At 59.4% G+C, this 10,802-nt stretch overlaps 1 protein-coding gene across 1 annotated transcript in view; it reads right to left on the bottom strand.

The window, feature by feature from the left end:
• Positions 1-20: 20 nt before the first annotated feature.
• The window catches only part of ARHGEF17 (Rho guanine nucleotide exchange factor 17), a gene marked incomplete at its 3' end in the record, with an annotated part of 26,264 nt that continues 15,482 nt past the window's right edge, over positions 21-10,802 (bottom strand). Inside the window, exons 4-20 of the mRNA XM_026040954.1 lie at positions 8,962-9,039; positions 6,706-6,888; positions 5,987-6,103; positions 5,734-5,826; positions 5,016-5,192; positions 4,873-4,923; positions 4,317-4,426; positions 4,096-4,181; positions 3,885-4,003; positions 3,031-3,244; positions 2,831-2,904; positions 2,481-2,674; positions 2,100-2,371; positions 1,246-1,495; positions 1,071-1,157; positions 837-904; positions 21-169 (exon numbers count right to left, since the gene is read on the bottom strand). Of these exons, the coding sequence (XP_025896739.1) occupies positions 21-169; positions 837-904; positions 1,071-1,157; positions 1,246-1,495; positions 2,100-2,371; positions 2,481-2,674; positions 2,831-2,904; positions 3,031-3,244; positions 3,885-4,003; positions 4,096-4,181; positions 4,317-4,426; positions 4,873-4,923; positions 5,016-5,192; positions 5,734-5,826; positions 5,987-6,103; positions 6,706-6,888; positions 8,962-9,039 (2,322 nt within the window). The remainder of the gene's footprint in view (positions 170-836; positions 905-1,070; positions 1,158-1,245; positions 1,496-2,099; positions 2,372-2,480; positions 2,675-2,830; positions 2,905-3,030; positions 3,245-3,884; positions 4,004-4,095; positions 4,182-4,316; positions 4,427-4,872; positions 4,924-5,015; positions 5,193-5,733; positions 5,827-5,986; positions 6,104-6,705; positions 6,889-8,961; positions 9,040-10,802) is intronic.

The following is a 10,802-nucleotide window of genomic DNA, read 5'->3' as shown; positions in this document are numbered from 1 at the left end:
GCCGCCCCGCCGCGCGCTACCTCTTGCGCCAGGGTGGCCGTGTTGAGGACGATGACGCGGTTCTGGCAGCCGCACCACAGCTTGCCGGCCACCGCGACCATCTTGGTGACGGGGCTCCCCGGGGAGCCCAGCGCCAGCGCCTTGGAGTGCTGCGGGTCCCAGAAGCGGCCTGCRAGCGACAGGACACCCATGGGTGCGTCCCCGTGCCCAGACCCTCCTCTGCAGCCCCTCGTGTGCAGCRGCCCCCTGCCCCATCCCACACTGCTGTCCCATGTGCCCAGGAAAGTGGGTGGCACCCAGGGCACCCATGCCGGGACACGCATCCACTGCAGGAGGGACACCCACTGCAGCAGGGACGTCCAGGGAAGGAGGGACACCCAGCGAAGGAGAGACACCCAGTGCAGGAGGACACCCACTGCAGGGCAGACACCCGTTACAGGATGAGCACCTAGTGCAGGAGGGACACCCAGTGCAGGGGGGACACCCACAGCAGGACAGACACCAACTGCAGGACAGACACCCATTGTAAAACAGGCCCCCACTGCAGGGTGACACCCAAAGCAAGAGGGACACCCCTTTGCAGATGGTCACCCACTGCAGGAGGACACCCATGCAAGAACAGGCACCCATTGAAGGAGGACAGCCAGTGCAAGAGGGAGGACGCCCATCACAGAAGGGAGACCCACTGCAGGAGGACACCCATTCTAGAAGAGGCACCCATTGAAGGAGGACACCCAGTGCAAGGACACCCATCACAGAAGGGAGACCCACTGCAGGAGGGACACCCCTTGCAGGACAGACACCTCTCACGCACCCCTAACCGCTCGGGGCCTCACCTGCCTCCCGCTGGTAGGCGATGAGCTCCCCGTTGGCCAACGACACGAAGACCTGGTTATCCAGGTACCTGCGGCGAGAAGAGCGTTGGCACTGGGTGTCGTGATGCTTGGAGCTGCTCCAGCTCCTCCAGGGCTCATGGTGACACCCAGAGCTGCAACRCCCGGAGCTGCAACACCCGGAGCCGCAACACCCGGAGCTGCAACACCCGGAGCTGCAACACCCGCCGCGCTTACAGGATGCACATGACGGCGGCGGCGTGCTGCATCTTCATGCTGTTCTTCCTGTTGCGGATGTTGTCCGAGGACTGGTACACGTGGATGCTGGGGATGCGAGAGACGAGATGAGCGCCCTGCCGCCGCCGCCACCCTCGCCGGTGTCCCCCGCGTCCCTCCCCGGCGCCCGCCGCACCWGCCGTCCTCGGTGCCCAGCCACATGGAGCTCTGGTGGGCCTCGGGGTCGAGGCTCAGCAGCTCCTCCAGGCTGCCCCGCGTGAAGGAGCCGCGGCTGGAGCGCCGCATGGCGCGGCCGTCCACGGGGCTCTCGCCGGGGCCGCCGCTGGCGCCGAAGGGACCCGCCAGCGCCAGGAACGCCGGTTCCTGCTCCTCCTCCGAGCTCGTGCCCTCTGCCGCAGCCTCCTTGCAGCTCGGCAGCTCCTCGTCTGGCGGGAGAGGGGAAGGAGAAGAGGAGAGAGGGCACCAAGGGGGCTCTGCACCCGCAGCACCAACATCCGCCCCAAATCCCATGTTTCCACAGTCTCCTCCAGCCCCAAGGACGCTCTTGGCCTCCTCTTTGCTGGCTGAGGTGGGACGCTGAGCTCCAAGGGAGCCCACATGGCCACCCGAGGAGGACACAGGGACACGGAGCTGCCACCCAGATCCTCGTGTGGGCTCCTTCCCTCTCAGTGAAGCCTTTGGGTGCCCTGAGCACCCAAAGTACATGAAAGGGGAATGTAGAGAGCAAGGGGTCAAGCTCTTCTCAGTGGTGGCCAGGGATAGGACAAGGGGCAATGGGTGTAAGTTGCAACACAGGCAGCTCCATCTCCTTATGAGGAGGAACTTCTTTACTGTGAGGGTGACAGAGCCCTGGCACAGGCTGCCCATGGAGGTTGTGGAGTCTCCCTCTCTGGAGGTCTCCAAAACCCACCTGGGTGCTCTGGGTGTCCCTGCTCTGGGTGTCCCTGCTGGAGCAGGCAGGTTGGACTAGATGATCTCCAGAGTTTCCTTCCAACCTCAACCATTCTGTGATTCTGTGGGCACACTCACTTCCGAAGCTGGAGGAGATGGTGGAGTGGCTGGCCTGGCTCTGCAGGGTGCCCGAGGGGCTCGGCGAGGACTCGTCGTCCGTGTCGTCGCTGTCGAAGGGCATCAGCTCCCGGTTGCCGCTGTCCACGGGCTCGGAGAGCTCCAGCGAGGAGCCCGAGATGGAGATGTGCAGGCACTGCTGCGGCCCGGCGTCCTCGGGCTGCGGCGCCGCCGCCTCCGGCGCCGCTCCCGCCGGCGCCACCGCCGGGCTCGCGGGCGCCTCCGGACGCTCCCTGCCAGGAGCAAAACACCACGGGGCAAAAACCGGCGGCCGTCTCCATGCCACCCCAACGGGACCTTCACCACCAGGCCCGGAGGAGCAGCGCCAACACGGGCGCCTACCTGTAGGGCTGCTGGAGGCCGGGCACGGAGGCGATGCAGAGGATCCTGGCGGAGCAGACGGCGATGCAGGCCTCCACGGTGGGCTCCTTGCGGATGCTCAGCAGGCACACCTGCCCCACGTAGCCGTCGCTGTTGCACACCCACACCTCGCACGCGCTCTCTGGGCTGCCCGCACTCGGCGATGCGCAGGAGAACTGGAGCAAAAGGAGTGGGCGTCAATGGCAGAGCCTTCTCCGTGCTGCTTCCCACCTCGTCACGAGCCACGGGAAGGGCTCATAAGGATTGAGGAAGGGCTGTGTGCCCTGGAGATGCTCCTCATGCACAAGACATGGGCATTGGTGGCCCAGTACCTGCATCCCGCTCCGCGTCTTCATGATGGGGATGGCCTTGAGGAACTCGGGGTCCAGGCAGTTCTTGCTGGATGCTGCGAGGAGAAAACAAGAGCTGAGGACGGGGTGTGGAGGAGGCTTTGGAGAAGAGGCACCTGCGGGCTCCTCAGTGCAAACGGCTGCCCCATTCGATGCCCAGGAGAGCGGGCTTTGGTCCTTACCCAACTTCTTCTTGGCGTCCTCGAAGGCCTGCTCGAAGCTTTGCCGGGCATCGGGGTTGGGGAACTCAAAGACGAAGGACTCGGTGCCGTCGGCCTTGGTGGTGGTGAGCTCAACTTTGTTGGGYGGGAAGGACATGCTGAAGGACAGCGACTGCTTCTCAGCCAGCTCCCGGTGGATGGCAGCCATCAGGTCCTTGATGACGTCATCCAGGCTCTGCATAGGGGGACATACCAAGGTGTAAGAGAGCTGGSTCCATGAGTCCACCCTCATGGTGTTGCTCATGTCCCTTTCCATGGATATCTCTGGAGGTGACCCCAAGAATCCTTTTGGGATTCTGCCCCAAACCCTCTCTGACTTCAAAGTTGGTGGCACTAGGGTCCTCCAAAGACAGTGATGACCAACAGCCCGTGCCCAGATGAAAACCCATCTTGTTCAGGGTTTTCCAAGCAGATGGGATCATCTAAACCCTTTTGTCCCGAGATGGGGCCAGCGGAGAGGTTGACCAACCCTGCTGCCTTCTCCATCCCACCGAGAGTCCCCGGGACAGCGGACCTCTGAGGGCAGCTGGCATCTCCCTATGGCAGTAACCAAATCCCAGTCCCGAAGTACTTAAAGGAAGTGGGTTTCCTCAGTTGGAAAAGTCCTCCCAAAGAAGCAGGGAGTGGTCACACTTAAGATATAAGGGTCTTTTGCTCCCTGGTCCTGGATAAAATGCATGGACACCATCTTGTCCAACCTGGTCAGAGAGGAGAGCTAGGGCACAGAGGGCTCCCAAAGAAGCTGTATGAACGGATGGGGTCCACATCACCCCCTGGGATGTGCTGGAGAAGATGCCCAGCCCCAAAGTTCTCACCTGGTGCGGGAAGCTGAGGCTCTCCGAGAGCTTGCTCACTTGGCCCAGCGTGCTGAGGTCCTCATCCAGGCGGCAGATGCTCTTCTGGACGCTCTCACGATTGGTGGCTTGCGAGGCACCTATACGGTGAGATGAGGTCCTCAAGGATGCTCCTGCTACCCCGCTGCCCAAGCAGGGTAGTGAGCGCAGGGGTCTCAGGATGGCCACAGACCTTTGATGATGTCCACGTCCTCCAGGGGCAGCTTCCAGAGCAGCTTGTACTTGCTGGCCGTGTCTATCACGCTGGCCGCCGTGTACCTGCGGTTAAGGATCCATTGAGCACCAATGGGCCATCCACGGCTCACGATGAGCTTTGATCCCTGTTGGCTCTCTGGGAGTGAAGGATGTGCTGGGACAGCCCAAAGGGGTGGCCACTTGGCCGGTGACACTCACAGGCTCATGGAGCTGCGGCGCAGGGAGCCCGACTTGCGCTTCAGCGTGGTGCACACCAGGAGGTCCGAGAAGAGAAAGAAGGAGCGGTCCTTCTTGCCGCCCACCGCCTTCTGCAGAGCAACGGTGAGAAAGGAGGGCAGTTAGTGGCTACATCTCCTGCCTCAGTTTCCCCAGTGCTGGAGCAGCTGGAGATCATGGGCCGTGTTAGGACTCATCAAGGTGGGATGGGGATGAAGCCCTTTGGGCACAGGAAGGATGGAGAAGGCGGTGATAAATCACTGCTCATCCTCAGTGCCAGCTCTGTGGTCACGTGGGTCACCTTGCCCATTTATCTGCCCAGTCACGCATCCATCCATCATCCACCATCCATCTTCTRCCATCACCCATCTTCCACCGTCATCCCTCCAGTCACCAGCCACCAGCCTTTCTTCCCATGGGGACCTCATGGGCTGCAATCACAGCCCCCCATTCCCCGCTGCCAGCTCTCCCTGCCACAAAGCAGCCAGGGGACAAGGGGTGAGGAGCAACCCCAAGGTGCTGGTCCATCAGCTCTTACCACTTCCACCACCATCTCCTGCCGCAGGAACCTCCGGAGCGGGGCCTGGAGCTGTGAGGACAAGGATGCTTGTGAGAGGCACACGACCTTGCTCAGAGGCTCGTCGGCCTCCTCGTTACAAGCCCTTGCCACAGCCCACGTACATCCTCCATGCCTTCGATGTGYGACTCGATCTCCTGCACGATCCGGGCGTTCCTCTCCACCTCCTCGGCGCTCTTCATGCCCTTGTTTATCCTCTCGGCCACCTGCTTGATGTTGCGTTGGGCATCAATGAGGAAGGGGTGGTCGGGGTGGTCCTCTGGCGTGTGCTTCAACAGGTCCTGTCATGGGGATGAGAGTTGAGTGCCATCCCAGCAGGCCCTAATTCAGGACCAGTACTTGAGATGCTGATGCATTTTTCTCTGTTGCATTTTGGAAAAAACTCCCAAATTCCCAATTTAGAGGGAAACCAGTCCCAGTTTTGCCACAAAACAAGGCAAATCTTGGAGCTTACAGTACACTTGTCCCTGCACCTCACCGACTTCAGCCATGCCTCCTCCCCAAGCACAGGGAAACTGAGGCACAGGGGAGCATAGGGCTGGATCTCGGGCATTGATGCATCTCACAGATGCACTGCAGGTGCTGGGATGGTTCTCTGGGGGCCTTCCCAAGGGAAGGGAGACTCCAGATGGTCTCCCATCCCTTGGATGGACTCCAATGGTTTCCTCAGAAGAGGGAAACCCAGGGTGAGTGGCCAGCAGAAGATGGCCCAACGCATCTCCTCTTGCAACCCGGTTCATGTGGCCAGCCACRGCTGCATGGATGAGCCTCATGGATGAGCTGAGCTGGACAGGTCTCATCCATGGCCATTCCTCTGCCTACCTTCACCAGCAGCTCGTAGCGCGGGATCCTCTGCACGGGCTTGATCATCAGGTCGGACAGGGCCTGTTTCTCCTTGTTCTCCCTCATGCTTTGCTGTGAGACATCGGCAAGAGAGAATGACGGGCCCCTTAGGAGGGATGGGACAGGGACCCAGTAGATACAGCAATTCCTGTCCACGTCCAGGACTTTCAATGACTCCGGGTCATCCCAAACGTTCAACTTCCAAACAGCTGGAACACATCCAAGGACCTACCTCCAGGAACTTCATGAAGGCCGGCCGGGCTTCCTTGGCGATCCTCACGGCATCCTTGGCATTGAGGAAGTTATCGATGTAGGCGGAGTAGATGTTCACCAGGACGTCCTTGGAGAACTGCGGGGCGCAGGCAGTGAGAGGYGGGCGAGGAGCTCCCAAGGGTTAACGCTCCTCCCGCGCGGGCATCCGCCTCTCCCGGCGCGCGCTGAGATTCCTCAGCCCTGACATTTCTGCTCCCGGTGCAGAAACGCGAGGCTGCAGAGCCAGCCGCTCGCTGCAGCAGCTCGAGGTTAAGCTAAGCAGACCGAAGGCCTGGAGATCGTCTCGAGCTCTCCGTCTCAGACCTTTTTTTTTTCCCTCCCATCCTTTAATCATCTCCCTGCTCTTGCTCAGAGATCTTCCCTGCTGGGGCTGTGTGCACTCGTACAGAGCGAGTATCTGGTCCCAGAGGGACACGAGGCTTTGAAGGGACAYTGGCCACTCCGGACAGGGAGACAGAGCTGGAAAGCTCCCAATTGCTTGGTTTGGGAAAGCTTTAAGTCCCTCTTGTCCCCACCAAATCCCAGAGCTTGGAATAACTCCCTGACCATAAGGGGATCAGGGATGACCTGGTCCAATGTGGCTCTTGGTTCCCAATCACCTCTCGTGCTCCTGGTGCACTCTGATGGGATGGGGACATGGGAGGGGGCAAGGATGGGCCCGGGGTCAGCTGCTCCTACCGACTGCACGAGGAGGTCGCCCACTTTCTGCTTCTCGTGCCAGTTCTGCACACAGTCGTTGATCTGCTCCAGGAACTGCTCGTGGTGCTCCAGCAGCTCCGGGATCTGGTCGAAGATCTCGTCCACCAACGAGGGGTCACAGAGCAGCGAGTTCTCGGGCTGCTTCAAGGGCTTCATGTAACCCTGTGATGGGGAAGAAAAAGGGATCCAATCACAGCCACAACAGCCCTTGTTTTTTCCCCTATGAAATTTCCAACCTTGGTAAATTCTGAGGTCTGCAGAATCCAGCAGCAGGCAGTTCCCTGGGTGAACTAGGGCCTGTGTTCCCCGAGTCACCTCAGGGTCACCTCACATCACCTTATCCCAGCCTGGTGTCTCCCATCCACCCCAAGTTCCAAGGCACACTGGTGCTGGGGTGCCCATAGGCACCATATGGGCTTGGGCAAGAGGTGAGATCCCAGCATGGACACGTTGCATCCCGGCATGGACGTGTTGCATGGGACCCTAGGCGATGGTCACACAAGGAGCCCCTGAGCATGGTGTCTTCCGTCCTTTGGACTCATCTCTCCAGTGGTCCCAAGAGCAGATGTTTTTGGTTGATTACACCCTGTGACCATGTGAGACCCAAGCTAGTAGGCCAGAACGCTCATCTGAGATGCCGTTTCCAGAAGAATATGATCAAGCTCCAGCTTGGGAAACCAGCCAGTCATGGGTACAATGCCACCGGAACCAAAACAGGCTGATGCTTCCCATGACCATCACCACCTCCCAGCCATGAGTTGGAGGGTCTTCTAGAGTCAGAGGCTTCATCCAGTTGTGTGATGGATAGAGATGATGTTTTCTGTGAGAATCTCTTGAACCTTAATGCATGGATTGGTACCTGCTCATGGTGTCCTTCAGGATGCTGTGAGGAACCTGGGTGGCAGCCAATACAGACGGACTGGGAGAGCATGATTTGCCTCATCTCAAAGCAGAGGCCTGCAGACAACTGGCAGAATCACAACCAAAGCGTCATCATCTGCATTTACCGGGTGTCCACGTGGGCACCCTGACCACGAACATTGCCCACTAGSAGGAGCAAATTTCATCCAAGGATTCTGATCCTAATCCGCTTTGCCTGCCCTGTGGCTCCAGCAGGAGAAGGGTGCTGTTMCTTCCCTGGACAGCAAGGCCAAGTCTGTTCCACACATCCCACCTGCTCTGAAAYGGGGTGATTCCTCCTAAACGTGCTACTCCAGCAAGGTCCAGTGTGGATTTGCAGGCTTTCTCCCAAAATACAGACTAGACTCAGGGTCCTCTTGTCCTCCTGAGTGAATAGCTGTACCAAGAGCAGAGATCTTTCCCTCCTGCAGCAACATCTGGCAAAGTCCTTGTTATACCTTTGGGTCCACTGCAGAAACAGCCACGCTGGGGAAAAGCCTCTCTGGATGTCCGAGGAAGATGAGGATGTACCATGCCTTGGTGGTTCACCAGCGCACTGGATGTCTTATGGGGCCTGCTTTGGTTCTGAACAGAGCAGATCCCATTGGGATCCAATTGCATAGGTGAGGAGACCACAGTGACATTCAACATGTGTTCCCCTCCATGGTGACCTTCAGCCAAATTCATCTGTTGCCCTTTTGGCACTTGCACCTGCAGAGACAGGGTCTGATAACCCACATCTACATGAACCACACATTGCCCAGAAAGGACCTACTGCCCCAGGACCTTCATCTTCATTAACCTTCTGAACATGAGAGGTCCTTCCAGCCTGGCCGCTCCAAAGGATTTTTGGACTTAGCTTGGTAGAAAAAGCTAAAAAGCGCTCAACCCATGGCTGGTGCCCACTAGCACATGTTGAAGCTGAGCAGAAAATGGGGAAGAGAGGATGAGGGTACCATGAGGAGGAACAGGTCTCCAAGTTCCCAGATATGGCCTTCGACAGCAATCCAGGAGATAGAGCAAGGGGCAAGGAAGAACTTGCTAGGGAAAAACCTGGGAATCTGCTAGGGGGAGAGCGCAGCCTGCTCCGAGTGGGAGCACTTGGAAAAAATCCTGCTGGGAACTGTTATGGGGTTGATTTGGGAGGACAAGGAGACCTTCCCCACTCCTGCTCAAYGGTGCCACCCCATTAGCACCCATGGCAGCACCAGGGTTCCAACTTCAACGCGCCCAAAGGGGTTTAGTTGGTGCCACCTTGCAGGAGGACCACACCATGGCGGTGTGCCCCTTGTCCCAGAACGGAGAACGTCCCCAGCGTGTCCGGYGCCGTCTTACCTGCATCAAGGTGCGCAAGGACTCCACGTAGGACTGCTCCGTGTCCAGCAGCGTCATGATGACGTGCTTCCTCATATCCTGCAAGGAGAGGGAAGGCAGGTGAGAGCCGGCGCCGCGGCGGGGCTGCGGAGCTCCCGGCCAGCTCCCCTGCGCTCCGACGGCGGAATCCGGGCGGATTAGGAAGTACATGACACGGAGYGCACAGAGCCGCCTGGTTTCCTGCGGCTGCTGGGCGCGTCAGGAGGCTGCCCCGGCGCACAAAGCCCTACATGGGTCGGCGCTGGCTCCCTGCGGGCTCCCCRTGCTCTGGAATTCGCTCCCGCGGGACGCCGACCTCCCCGCACAGACCTCCTGCTCCGGCAGCCCATGGGGATGGAGATGCTCCGATGGTCCAGGATGCAGAGACACTCCAAGGCTTTTGTTGCTCTGATACCCCAATGGCTCGGGGTGCTCTAGTGGCCCCAGGTTAGGAGATGCTTCAAGGGCCCTGGATGCAGAGATGCTCCAGAATTCCTAGGAATGGAGCTGCCCCAAAGGCCTTGGCTGTGGAGATGCTTCCTTGGCCCTGGGTTTGGAGATGCTCCAAAGGCCTTTGGTAGGCACACGTTACAAGGGCTTTGGGAACAGGGGGTGCTCCAAGGGCCCTGGTTTTGAAGCTGCTCCAAGGGGTCTAGGTGGGGAGAAGCCCCCCAGGCCCTGGATATAGAGATGCTCCAAGAGCCCTGATTTTGGAGCTGCTCCCATGGCCCTGGGTGTGAAACTCTCTGGAAGATGGAGCTACTCCAAAGTCCTTGTCTGCCAGGATGCTCCAAAGAGCTCCTGGGTTTGGAGACACCCCAAAAGCCCTGAGCAGAAGGTGCTCCAGAGGCTCCAAGYGTGCAGATGCCCTGATTGCCCCGGAGATTCCGCAAAAGCCTCCAGTGCTGCCGGYGCTCCAGGGATCCCCATGTTCTCCAGGGCTCTGCTCTGCTCTCCCGTATTGCCGTGATCCAGGTCCCGCCTCCCCTTCGCCTCCGTTATCGCTCCCAGCTGCCTAATCCGCCCCATCCATCCATCTCCGCTGGGCTCTGTCTAAACACTCAGCTCCTCGTGTGGGAAGCGGGATGGAAAACCGGAGCCGGAGCCACTCGGCTCTGCTGGCAGGGTGGCCCCGGCCTTGGTCTCCCCACCGCGAGCAGGACAGCGGAGGTGTCCGGGTGGCACCTTCCCACCGCTCCTGCTTTTCCATAGGCTTTTACGGAGCCGGCCCAGCTCGTTGGTGCCGCAGGAAGGAGCTTTTCCTGCTTGCCGGGTGGGCCCAGCTCCGTGCTTTCCCAGAAGCTGGAAATGACTCCGTGCTTTTCCAGAAGCCGGGGGAAAAAAGGAGCTCTGCTCCCCTCCGCAAASGGCTCAGCCAACTCGGGAGCAGTGAGTTTGCCAGGTCTCAGCCCCCTGAGACAGATGACAGTGATGGCCACAGCTCCCATGGGGACACTGGGATCCCCTGCAGGATGGAGGGGTCCCCGGTGGGGATTTTGGGGAGGGGGCAGCTCTCTGCCACCATCAGATGGGGAATTTTCCATGGATGCCATTGGGATGGGAGGATGAGGATGCCAGCAGGATGCAAGGATGAGGAAGGCACAGAATGTGAGGATGAGGATGGTACTGACTGCAAAGATAAGGAAGGCAAGGGGTGCAAGCATGAGGAAGGCACAGGGTGCAAGGATGAGGATGTTAGCAGGATACAAGGATGAGGAAGGCACGGACTGCGAGGATGAGGATGTCACAGGATACAAGGATGAGGAAGGCATAGAGCGTGAGGATGACGATGACATGGAGTGTGAGGATGAGGAAGGCACTGG

This window comes from Nothoprocta perdicaria, unplaced genomic scaffold (genome assembly GCF_003342845.1).
Source record: "Nothoprocta perdicaria isolate Ctin4 unplaced genomic scaffold, notPer1 scaffold_271, whole genome shotgun sequence".
Lineage (NCBI taxonomy): Eukaryota > Metazoa > Chordata > Aves > Tinamiformes > Tinamidae > Nothoprocta > Nothoprocta perdicaria.
The sequence above is the reverse complement of the archived record's forward strand: the minus strand, read 5'-3'. Positions and strand labels throughout refer to the sequence as shown.